The following is a 12,982-nucleotide window of genomic DNA, read 5'->3' on the forward strand; positions in this document are numbered from 1 at the left end:
GGGCTTTTGTTGTTGAGGAAAGGATGGAAAAAGCAGGATGAAGAGCTGAGGAGAGGACAGAAACGCAGAATTGGAAAGATTGAAAGAAACTAAATTAATGTATTAAGCAAGAACATACACATACCCTCTGCAGAAACACCCTGGAAGGTGGGAGAAATTAGAGGCTCTTGTTCAGAGAAGAAGAGTGATGTGGGAAGTCGGCGCAAGGTGGGCTATTAGAGGGAGAAGAGACGTTGTGAAAAGCTACCATGTGATGGGGGACCTTTGGGGAAAAAAGATGGGTTCACTCCTCAAGAGCATCCTCATTAATCATCTAGAAAAGTCTTTGATATTTTTGAGTCAAAACAATTTTTTTGATGCATCATTTCATTAATTCAAACCCTTATGCAAAAGAGAGGTCCAATTTTCTTTAGGTTACATCATTTTCTCATACCCATAGAGATTTTCTCAAGCAAACACACACACACACACACACAACATGGACATGAATGAAGTGACTGCAGCAGCCTGCTGAGACATTAATTTTGCTGTATATAATTAAGACCTAAATCAGAGAAAGTGGTAATAAATGTAGGAACTTACCAAAGATAAGCCATATAAGAAAAAGAGTGTAAATATGACCATGAAGCCCGTCATGACTACAATTTGGGTAGATGTTATGATAGCTGTAATGATTATGGAAGTAATGAAGATGAAGGCAGCATAAATTAAACCCCAGGAAAGCCTAAATAAAGACAAAAAGTTATTTCAATTATTTTAACTTTATTATGAAATATTTAAAACATACGAAAGTGGCTTAGCGGTTAAGTGCACGCGCTCTGATGCTAGCGGCCCCAGTTCGGATCCCGGGAGCGCCCCGAGGCACCACTTCTCCGTCCAACGTGAGGCCGAGTCCCACGTACAGCAACTAGAAGGATGTGAACCTATGACATACAACTATCTACTGGGGCTTTGGGGGGAAAAAACTGAATAAATAAAATCTTTAAAAAAAAAAAATAAATAAATAAAGAATATTACGATTACCCTTGTACCACCTAGATTAATAACTAAGATATTACTAATATTACATTGGCATGGCTGTGCAGGTGCCTACTGGCTAGGTGTCAGCTCTGTATTCACGTATTGTATAAATAGTATGAACATTGCATAAATAGTATCATCTTGTATGTATTCTGCAACTTGCCTTTATCAGTCAATACATACAATATTATACACTGCTGTATAATATTTCATTGTATGAATATAACCCAATGTTCTCCTGCTTATGGATATTTAGATTGTTTCCAATTTTTATTTCTAATGCAATGTTGTTAAGAAAATTCTTGTACTTGTCTTTTTTGGTAAAATGCATAAAAATTTCTCTAAGGTGAAATCGCTGAATTAAAGGAGATAAACATTTTGTATCTTCAGTTTTATTGTATATTACCAAAGTGTTCTAATTGTAGAATTAGAAGGAAACTTAGCTGCTGATCAATCAAGTAACCACGGAAGCACTGGGGGCAGATGATAACTCGGCCATTCTTGAGGATCTCAGCACCTCCACTCTCCCCGGTAGTGGAAAATGGACATTTCATAACTGCACTAAGGCCATTCCATTCTTGTTATTCCTATTCATGATTTCTTTATTTAAACTGATATAAATTATGGTACACCCTTAAGTAGTTCACATTGTTTTGCTTTGGATGAGCTGGTGTCCTCATTTTTATGGAGTGGGTATTAAGAAATAGCATTCGATCTTAGATCTGACAAGCCTATATGGTGTTTTAGTCCAAGCTTCTCATTTTACAGATGCGTAAACTGCAGTCCCTTTTATTAGTTAATGGGTCTATTCAAGGTCAATAAAGTAAATCAATAACAAAGCTAAGATGATGCTACAGGCCTTCACTCAGTCCAGAGCTCTTTCCTCCACATAAAATTGCCTAATTAAATAAGAATTCAACAACCAAAGAAAATAGCAAAAGTACTAAAATCAGGAACTTGCATCAATATGTCCCGGTAGAACATGTTTACTGCTTATTTGATTTCTTTTAAAATTTCACGTCATTACAATGATTCAGACTGTGTTAGAAACATCAGCGTTTTTGAAAAAGCATACCACATCCTGCAGAATCCACTTCCTGAGTACAGACGGGAACTACTATAGGTAGGAATTGAAAAAACGTAGGATAGGGGAATTACAAATGAAGGAAATTAAAACACTACCTAGAAAAAGGAACTGGTTGCAGGGAGCTGAGGGGGATGGGGAGATGTTAATAAACCTATGAAAACTTTCATGATAAAAACAAAGCAATTCAGACATCACACTTAAAGAATAAATACTGATGACATTTCACATTTATTACCTTAGTAAAAAAAAAAGTGGTCATAAAATTTATTTCCAACAGACACCCTGTACTTAACAAAAATGTTTTTCCTTTTTAGTTTTAAGAATGTATATATAAATTCATTTTGCTAAGTTTTAGGTTACATGTATACCAAGAAGCATTTATCCCGAGAATGAATCCACATCTAAATATCCAATATCTTTCTGATTTTAACCTAGAGTTGACTTGTGCCTACCTATTCTCAGGTGACTGCAGGTATGCTGTCCCACGGGACACACCCTTTTTACACAGATCCCCTCTCTCTTCCCTCCTAACAGACTCCATCCATTCCTTTCTATTTCCCAAAGTTCCACTGCAAAAATACTCTTCTCCTTTCTTTTCTATTTCAAGAGTTTCCCCTTTTTCTATTTTACAACCTTCATGTATATTAGAATTAGAATCTAATCTAATTAGATTAGAATTAGAATATAATCGAATTAGAATCTCTCTGTTAATAAAATATACTTTATAGTAAATTTAAAGTTTCCTAGACCATAATTTTATTTCAGGGAACATGTGGCTTGCAAAGAATTATTCAGTAAGTAGTTCCTCATCCATTCCAGATAATTCCACATTTATAAAGAGTATTTTCTTGATATGAGGAGTCTTCAGAGAAATATCTCCCAGGATTCAATATCGAAAAATGTTAGGTTTCTTTTGGGGTGAGACAGATTATTTTTCCTTTTTTCCTTTTTTTAGCATGGATTTTGTAACTAATTATATTGCAGAATTCTCTGCTTTGGCCTCTCGGAGGCTTAGAGCTTGTATGATTTGCATTGTTATCTGCTAAACTTACCTATTTATTATTTTTCTAGGTCTTTGTTTCTAATCCTCAATTATTTGTTTTCATTATAATATAAATACACACATAGATACATACATACACACGTGTGTGTATACATGTATGTATATTTCAAAATCACTTTAAATCATTTGTGGAATGGGGCAAGATACAAATATATCAATATATGAAGCAAATGCTCTTATTAAGCTCGTCCTATATGCCCTCCTATGTGTATATGCTGGGAACATTATGTAGCCTTTCTTGTTTAACTTCAACATATGGTATTCAGTTGCTCTAAGAAATACATCCCTGGTGACCAAACCTCTGAACACAAACTAGCCATTATAGGATTATATTTTCTTCAACATGAGGAAATCTCGAGAAATCAAATGATAACTGTGGGCAGACCAAGCAGGAGAGTTGCAATCAGGGCAGCTGGTTTGGAGCCCCAGCTCTGGCACTCATCATCCACTTGATTTTGGGCAACTCTTTTATTCTCTTTGATCTTAACGCTTCCTCTATCATAGCGTTAGCTTAACATATGGCACAGAAAAAGTGTTCAGCAAATCATAACCACTATTTTGCACAGCAAAATGTAACAAAGACTAGATCAAAAAGTCAGAACAAAAGAAAAAGTAGCCAATGTGTCAAGTTTAGATCATAATGTTCTGAAACAATAATGCTTTTACACGGCTTCTTAACTTCTCTTATTCATTTGTATTACTTGAATAGGTCACTCACCAGAATGCTGAATCTTGTAGACCCATCATTTTCATCAAATCCTTACTCTTTTTTCTCTCTTTTGTAACATTGAATGATAGAAAATATATAAATGGGGAGAAGTAAAGTAAACAGAAGAAAATAAACATCTCATTTTGAAGGATGTCTTTAGATATAAAAGGTAATGTCTTCATATTTACAGCAGTAACTGACATCAACTCCTCCATCACAGAGTGATTTGTCATGATCTAAAAAAGGATTTACAAAAACAAAATCATTATTTAAAGTAGAGAAACTGGTGAAATCAATAAGCTATTGGGATTGTACCAGTGTCAATTTCCTGGTTTTAATATTGTTCTGTGGTTATGTAAGATATTATCATTAGGAGAAACTGGGTGAAGGGCACACAGATCTCCCTGTACATTGTCGTTGCAACTTCCTATCATTCTATAATTACTGGAAAATTTAAAGTTAAAAAGAAACAGCAATGTGTTTCTTTGCCTAAATCCAATTTCAGCATTTGTGTAGCTGCTTCACTATATAAACATATGAAAACCTGAGTATTCATCATCTTTCATGAAAGTCTTGATGTTTCTGGAATTAGTTTATGTTAATTATTAGAACTTTTCTTACTTCTATAATAGCAGCATTAATTGCAGCTTGTAAAGTCACGAATCCTCTATTCCAGTATTTGGCCAGTGAACATGAAAACCCATAATGTGTATCCCAGCAATGAGCTGTAGGCACAAAGAAAAGCATAACCAACATTATGAGATGAGGGCAATCAGAAAATAAGAAACAAGAATCAAAGAGGAAACAACCTAGAGGAGGCTCCACCAGTCAGAACTTTTAACCACTTAGAAAAAAGAAGCAAATGAAAGCTCTTAACAAGGCAATTTTATTCATGGAGACCATAGCATGCATAGGAAGTCTTGAAAATTAAAAAGAAAATGAAAGAAAACATTCTGCTCCAACCATACTGAACTCCTTGCTGTGCTCAAAATGCCAAACACACTCCAGTGCTTGAACTTTTTTTGGCCTCAAATGCTCTCCCTTCAGATGGATACACAGCTCACTCCTTCCCTCCATCCTGATCTCTTCTCAAAAGTAAGCTTAGCATAGAGGTCTTTCCTGGCCACCATAAATAAAAATATCTAAGATAGCTGTTTCATCTCTATCTTCTAACCCTGCTTTATTTTACTTTGTTGCTTTATCATCACTTGACAGAGTGGGTTGTTTTTCCCCCATCCCCTGTCCCTGCCTAGAATGATTCGTGCAAGCAGGCTCTGTGTTTTGTTCACTTCAGTCCTCAAGGTCAAGAACAAGAACAGTGTGAAACACATAGTAGATACAGTGAATGAATGGAAAAGAACCAATGCTGTAACTCACAGCAATTCCGCTTCCTAACAGGTCCTCAAATCCATTCACCTCTCTCCATCTCAGCTGCCTCCACTCTGGTCTAGTGTATATTTCCCTAGTGAAATGTACACTAGTACATTTCAAGGCATGACTGACTCCTCGGCAATCCATTCTCTGGGCTATATATCCAGAGTGCTCCCTTAGACTCTGCCCTGATTCAAGTACCCTGACGGCTGTCCATCACCCTAGGTTTACAAGACGCCATGGGATCTAGGTCTTGAATAACTTTGGCCTCATTCTCCCATCACATTCTCTTTCATGTTCTCTATTCAACTATACTGCTCTTCTTCCATATATACCAAAAGACGCCCCTTTTCACCTCAGGGCCTTCACACTGGACCTTCTTGTAACTGAAACCCAATGCCTCCAGTACCTCACATGTGCTATTCCTTCTGATGTTAGTTTAAACAACACTTCCCCAGGTAGGTCTTCTCTAACCCCACAGCTTATTAGGAACCTCCGGTCTAAGTGCCCCAGAGCACCTTTCCTTGCACTTGACATTAACTGTTCAATGTCTTTCTTTCCTGCTAACCTGGAATCTCACTTGAGACTGAGACCTATCAGTCTTGATCACCCTCTGTATCCTTTGCAGCCTACATCTGTGAGCTCACTATCTATGTGTTGGATGACTTTATGATTTTTTGAGCATCATCCTCTAGTGGGAAAATATGATTGATCTTGGAATAAATTCAGCAATGAAATGTACTTTATCTATTTCCTCATGTGCCATTGAAAGCATCTCTCTTGCCCATCCTGACCCCTTCCTTATGCTAAAAACATGAAAAATGCCATAACGATATTTTATATGGAAAGTTACCTGAGAAAAGTTCTTCCTTCAAAAATGGAATGGCATATCCCTGAAGAAATTTTAACTTATAAGAGAAAGTGTCATTAAAGATGACTCCTACTACGTATGGGAAATCATCTAGAAGCATTTCATCGATATGTTTTTGATTTAGTGCCCCAATGACTCTTCTTCCTGGGAATTACAAGGGAAAATAGACACAGAAGATTGTTGAAGCATTTCACCAAAACAGAATGTGATATCCAACTGTGTCATCATGTATTTTCATTGGAATTAAAATAAAATCATTTTCCATTTTAATAAAACTTATCCCAAATGCAAGAAGGGAAATTTTATTCTAATGTTTTAGGTTCTAGAATCAGGAGACATGTATGAGAAGTAAGTGTGTTTTCTTTTAATAATGACAGGTATTGGGCAAGTTTTAGGTACATAAAAAGATTATGCCAGCATAAGTATGCATAAGATAATTGGTATGCATAAGAGATCAGAGTTATTGAAGCAAAGGCACCTCATATGAACTTTGCCTTATGCAGGAATCATAAATTGACTCTACTTCTAACAGCCAGCAATTTCACCTGTTAGAAATTGAGGATTAAATAGTAGACAGTCAGATTGCACCCAACTTGCCCATGAGTGAAATACACATTTTGGTTATCTCAGTTACCTAGTGGTTATCTCAGTTACCTCATGTAGAATGAAGGCCTTTAAAGATGTTTGCAAATTACACCAAACACGGACAGAATATCTTTAGATTACCCATCTTTACTTTACATAGTTCTGAAATTATTGATTAATAACCATAACTGAATTTCTTTTATTTAGATATTTTTTCCTGAGTTATAAATCTTAATTATTGTACTCCCATGTTAAAAACACCCACATCCACCAATGGCGTACTCCTCCTAGACACTATTCTGCAAATCCAAAATTATAAATCTATTGTTTTAGTTAAATTCCAACAGAAATGTAGGCCTCCCTAAATTGGACCCCCATCAAGCTGAAAGGGTTTAAAAAGCTAATTGTTGTGAGAGAGAAAATAAAAACTAACCAAATTTGTATGCTATCTTGATACCTAAATAATTAGTGTAACAGATCACTGTAACTTCAAATTAAACATGTATACATCTTTTCAAAAAGATATAAAATAATATCAGACATTCTTTTTTGCCATTAGTACACCTACCTTTCAAAAAGGGAGCAAATGCCGTTTTATTCATTATCTGCTGGGTTATATCAGAGATCGGTGTATACACGACAACCATGGAAGAGCCATTAAATTTATCTACCCTTCCCAGATCCTGAGGAGGCATTTCAGGAAAATGGATATTTTCTTTTAAATTTGAAAATAGGCCCATATACAGTCCTAGAAGTATTGGGACCCCCCATTCCTATAACACAGAAAAAAAATTAGATTGTATTTCCTTAAACAGCTCAGTCAATGCCAAACAACTGTTGAAGACAAACTCCAATTTTGCCATCTTGTTGGCTTCTCTTTGCTCTCCACTCTTCAGAGCAGAGGAAACCCAATGAAAGATACAAACCAAGATAGTTGTCACATGGATCATTCTCCAATACTAGAGCTAAACTTTTTCATTAAATCACGAGCTACTGCAGAAGCTATCATAGAAACTAATAGGTTGACAATCTCTATATGCATGGGCATCTGATTCTAGAGTCTATAAGGCACAGAGTATCCCAGATAGAGTTCATGGTGGCAAATAGCAACATTTTTGTCAGTTGTCATATCCTCCTATTGGAAATCAAAGAAAATGAAAAGGAACTGAGTGGTAGAGACTGTCTAGTGTTTCACTGATATCAGTAATCTCTCCCTGCTTGCCACAATACTAGACTACATTCCCAGCCTCTGGAAATTAGGTGGGACCAAGTGATTGAGTTCTGGCCAAGGGAATGTGGGCAGAAGTGATATGTGCCACTTCAAGTTCTGGATCGTGGAACCTCGCACAACCTTCTATATTCTCTCTGTCTTGGTCGCTCTACATCCTGATCTTCTGACTGAATGCAGAGGATCCAGTGGAGATCTCCAAGGCCTAGGGAGATGGCAGAATCCCTAGATGAAGCCTGGGTCCCTGAATGACTGTGTGGAGAAGATTCCTTCACCTACTCAACCCACTTCACTTTCACTTCGAACCTTATTCAAACTATGAAAAGAGTGAAAAAATAAACATTTGCTGTGTTAAGCCACTGAGATTTGGGGCTGTTACCTGTAGATAGCCCACCTAATTCGACCTGACAATCAGTGGTGTTACTTGCTCATAATTCTTGGAAATAATCTCTGTGTAGAAAATTCATGGTCTTGAATACAAGTCCCCCAAATTAAAATATCTCAACTTCTGCTAGGCACTACTTACGTTATTTCTTGACTCTAAATGTATTACATGTAAATTATAGCAGCCTTGTCAGTTGTTATAATTTACCATATAATTAAATTTTCACTTAATCTCCTTTTTTAAAAAAATATGAGTTAATACTTTCAGTCTTTACAATTCTATGTTATTTTTCAGGACTTCTGTGAGTCTTTCAATTCAACAAATACAACTAGAGACAACCTCAAAATCAATAAAGCCAGTCTGCTACCTAAAATATAAAATAAGGGAATCATTAGGCAATGAAATAAAAGAATGATGCTAACTGCAGAAGAGACAAATTTTCAAACGTACCCACGCACTCTCTCTTTTCGTCCTCCATTTCTGAAGAAAATTTTTGCACAGAAGTGCTTGAGTTTGTTGATACACACTTCTCTGTTTCATATGTATTCAGCCTGTTCATTAAATGAACAAGGAGAAAGTAAACATGGCAGAGCATTAACTAGAAAAATAAGTGTAATAAGAAAAACCTTGAACATATTTTTCTGGAAAACATTTCCTACCTTTAAGAATTGCAAAAAAATTGATCTAAAATATTATTTCAATCGACATATAATGATGTACACTCGAAATTTATATAATGTTATAAATCAATGTTACTGCAATAAAAAATAAAATTAATTTAAAAATAACTACATAAAAAATTAAAAAAATAAAATATTATTTTGATAGTTCATGACTGCAAAATTTGACATCAAATATACTGACTGTAAGCTATTTGGGAGAGGGGGTAATGGTGGGGAGGTAGAGTGAATATTTTCACAATCTACAATAATATGGAATATTGCAAAAGAAAAAAATCATTATATTTCAGAACCTGTAAGATACTTCACATTTTTGAACTTTTATAATGAAATTCACCTATATGAATAGAGTACTTGAATTGTATCTCATCTCTTTGCATTTAAATAGAAATCCCAGAGCTAATCAAATTAACGTCAAAATTTGGATTACTTAGATTCATCTGAATAGTTATGTCCATTAGATGTAACCCTAGGGAAATATTTTCTTGGACTATTTACCTTCCAGATTGAACTGAACAACTTTTATCAAAAAAGTTAGGCCGTGAGATAACAATCCAGACTCAAACTACTTGAAACTTGATTCTGAGACACAGCAAGAATAAAACAATTTATCTCAATTTTCTGAATTCAGAAGTCCCTGAATAACCCAGGAAACAAACCACAAAGTAAGTTAAAAAAAAGGAAAGAAAGAAAAGAAAAAAAATCACATGTGAAAGTAATTTTGCCCAAATGTTTGCAAATAAACCGAGATAATTTGTTTTTATAATCTCAAAATTAAATTATCTTAGATTTGCATATCAAAATATTCAGACAATTCTCCCTCAGCTAGTATAGAAGTAAAGTTTACTATTTTTCTATATTCTACCATTGTATTTACACAATAAAATTTGGTTGGGAAAAAATTTTTAAATTCTACTATAAAACATGTATTTGGTAAGATCTGAAAAATAGACTGATTTTAGCAGTGTCCACCCACATATTTGGCATAGCACAACAAAACAGAGCTTTACTTACTGTCAAGAAAATTACAAAAAGTACTCTGGAAACACTGTCAAAGCACAGTTCTCCTTTCGTCCAAAGCAACAGTGAAAATTTCTTTATCGGCACTTCTTCATTTATTCCTTAAATGGGTACCTACTCCCAATAGTTCTGACCCAGGCTGGTTTCTGAAAAGGGGTGTAGTCAGACCAAGCTGCACGTGATGACCTTGTTTTGTTTTCTGTCTTTTTTTCCCTAAGCCAATTATTCTGCAGGGAAATGACTGCTCCCTGGTTGGTGGGAATAAAACAAACCCTGTGTTTGTGACTTGGCCTCTCAACTCCAGGGATAAGGGGGACAATGGTAAACGAGGAAAATGAAACTAGCCCTTCAGATATGATGAGACCAAGATGGGGAAAGAGCAATAAACAAGTGAAAACAATAACTAACCAAACAATGGAGTTAAATTTGTATGACAAATCTTTAGCGATGCTTTCTTTTCTTTTTTTTCACTACGAATGCATAAACACAACTGCCAATGATATAGTTGACTAATTTAGACCAAATGGGCAGAACGTGCTGGAGCTGAACGTTTTTTACCTAATAAAATCTAAGCAACCCACAGTTTGCCTTGCAGAAGCACCTAAGTTGGACAAATGAAGAATTGTGAACAAAAATTCCTTTCTCTCGCTCTGGTCATAGTAGATGCAGGATTTCATAAGGCATATGCACAAACAAAAAGTAAGTGAATTGCTAAGGACTAAAATACATACAAAAAGATTCAGGTCAATTTTTATGCATGAAAGCTAGGAAAAAAACCTGAAATTTATTCAATTCCCGTTGCACAGTCTATCTTTCTCCGCAAAGAGTTGCAAACTCTTCCTGACCTGCCACAGTTAATGGCAAAACAGGAAACCAAAGTCCGTGAATTGGGAAATCTCAAATATTTGACATGGCTCCCGATCCACAGATGTTAATAATCATAAATCTGAGAGATTTCCTGGAGGAAAGGGGGATAATTTTTTAAAAAACACTTAAGACCATGATGTTATGTACATACATTTCTCTCCTTGGTAATTAGTTCTATTTTAAAAAATAGTCAACAGCAAAATATTACATGCCTTTTACATCAAAAAATGGAAAAAATAAAAGTAATGAGGATGTTCTAAAGGTCTTATTGTGGGGGGAGGGTAGAAGGTCATAAACACTGTTAAAATTTTGTATTAATAATGGGTCAATGGTCCAAACAAAAATTCTAAGTTTCTTTTAAATCACCTGGAATATAGTTTAGGTTTTTAATTTTGTTGTTGTTATTGTTGTTTCAGAACAATAATGTACTCTATTTTAGAAATCATTTTCACTTTGCTTTTCTTACAATTGCATTGAAATTCACAACTACAATATGAAAAATTATTTAGATTATATACATTTTACTAGTTTCACTTCTTATCATTATTCCTTGTGTATTCTTTGTATTTGTCTCTCTTAACTTCTTTACTCTGATTTATTTTTATTTTTAGGGCCTTTTTCCTCATTTAAACCAGAAGATTTCCCCATAAATATGACCTCATATGATAAGGAAGCGCCTAACCTCCAGCTAGAAGCACATTGAAATGGTGTGTAAAATATATGTAAAATAGAAGTTCAGATATATAAACAAACTTTAAAAAAGAAGGAAAGAAAGTAAGAATGAATGGAAGACACAAAGAGAAAGGAAGGCACATCCTCAGTGTTAAAAATGAAAAGGGAAATTAAAGCCAGAACTGTGAGTGGTATGTCAGAAACCCAGCAGGCCAGAGAGGTGTTTTCATAACCCAGTGACCTGGACTAGGTGCTTGACAGGTTATGAAGCTGGACTTCATACCTCTGCTTGAATCCAGAGGCTTCACGGGACTGTTCAGCGCTAGAAATAGAGTCTAGAAACACTTCACCAACTACCCCCAGGAAAAGTAAGGTTATGTACTCTTTGCCCAATCTCTGGGTTAAAAAATACATCTCCTCCACAGAAAATGAAAAACTCACGCCTATGTAGCACATGTCAGATACAGGACACGGGAACGAGATCTGAATTTTCCCTGCAAAGCAACATGTCTAAGCACACTATCAGAGCAGTAAGTGTACGCACTCTAGAGCCAAACTTGGGTTTGAATTCTGACTCTGTCATTGCTGTGTGACCTTGCACAATCTATTTAACCTTTCCCTCCCTCAGTTTTTTCATCCATAAAAATGGAGATAATAACAGTGCCTATATATATAATGTTACTGCGAGGATTAGATTAATTAACATAAGTAAAGTTCATAGAACAATGCCTGGAAAATTGTAAAAGGTCAACAGATGTTATTTGCTGCTGACAATCCTCCTCCTCCTATTCTTCATTGTCATTGTTCTCCTCCTCATTCTCTTATTACTACTATTATCCTGGAGCCCTACAGAGACAATTTATAGAGGTATGTCCAGAATTCAGGGCACAAAGCAACAGAGTTAAAAAGGAATATTCCTCCTAGCAGCTAAGCTCATAATCGAAAGTCCACCATAAAAGAGAATCAGCAGACCAAAAAAAATGGGACTGTTAGCAATCTCAAGAACTGAAGAAAATAAAAATTAGGACAGATCATAAAATATATATCTAAAGTATTAAAGAAGTGATATAAGTTAGTTAAAACAGGAGACAATGAAAAGGAAGACTAATAGGAAAATTACCCATTAGAACTTATAGATGTTTAAAGGGATTAATGATAGTTAAGATTAAAAATTTAATGGATAAATTTTACAGCAAATTAGACACAGCTGAAGAGAAGATTAATAAACCAGAAATATATTTGAAGAAATCATATAAAATTTCGTGCAAAGACAGAACAAGATGAAAAAGTATTGAAGAGAGATTAGAAGACATGAAAGACAGAATGAGGGTGTCCAGTACATGTCTAATAGGCATTTTATAATAAGGAAAATAAAAAGGATAAATAAAGAGAGGAATGTTCACAGATAAAATGGATGAGAATTT

The 12,982-nt window shown here is 35.2% G+C and overlaps 1 protein-coding gene across 1 annotated transcript in view; it reads right to left on the reverse strand.

Annotated features, from left to right (window-relative positions):
* The window catches only part of ABCA6 (ATP binding cassette subfamily A member 6), a 57,496-nt gene extending 47,390 nt beyond the window's left edge, over positions 1 to 10,106 (reverse strand). Inside the window, exons 1-7 of the mRNA XM_014789196.2 lie at positions 10,014 to 10,106; positions 8,770 to 8,870; positions 7,275 to 7,479; positions 6,104 to 6,265; positions 4,501 to 4,604; positions 3,889 to 4,115; positions 583 to 724 (exon numbers count right to left, since the gene is read on the reverse strand). Coding sequence (XP_014644682.2) covers positions 583 to 724; positions 3,889 to 4,115; positions 4,501 to 4,604; positions 6,104 to 6,265; positions 7,275 to 7,479; positions 8,770 to 8,859 — 930 coding nt within the window. The 5' untranslated portion in view covers positions 8,860 to 8,870; positions 10,014 to 10,106. The remainder of the gene's footprint in view (positions 1 to 582; positions 725 to 3,888; positions 4,116 to 4,500; positions 4,605 to 6,103; positions 6,266 to 7,274; positions 7,480 to 8,769; positions 8,871 to 10,013) is intronic.
* Between the last annotated feature and the right edge of the window lie 2,876 nt (positions 10,107 to 12,982).

Source organism: Ceratotherium simum, chromosome 16, assembly GCF_057802395.1.
Source record: "Ceratotherium simum simum isolate JZ-2026a chromosome 16, ASM5780239v1, whole genome shotgun sequence".
NCBI lineage: Eukaryota > Metazoa > Chordata > Mammalia > Perissodactyla > Rhinocerotidae > Ceratotherium > Ceratotherium simum.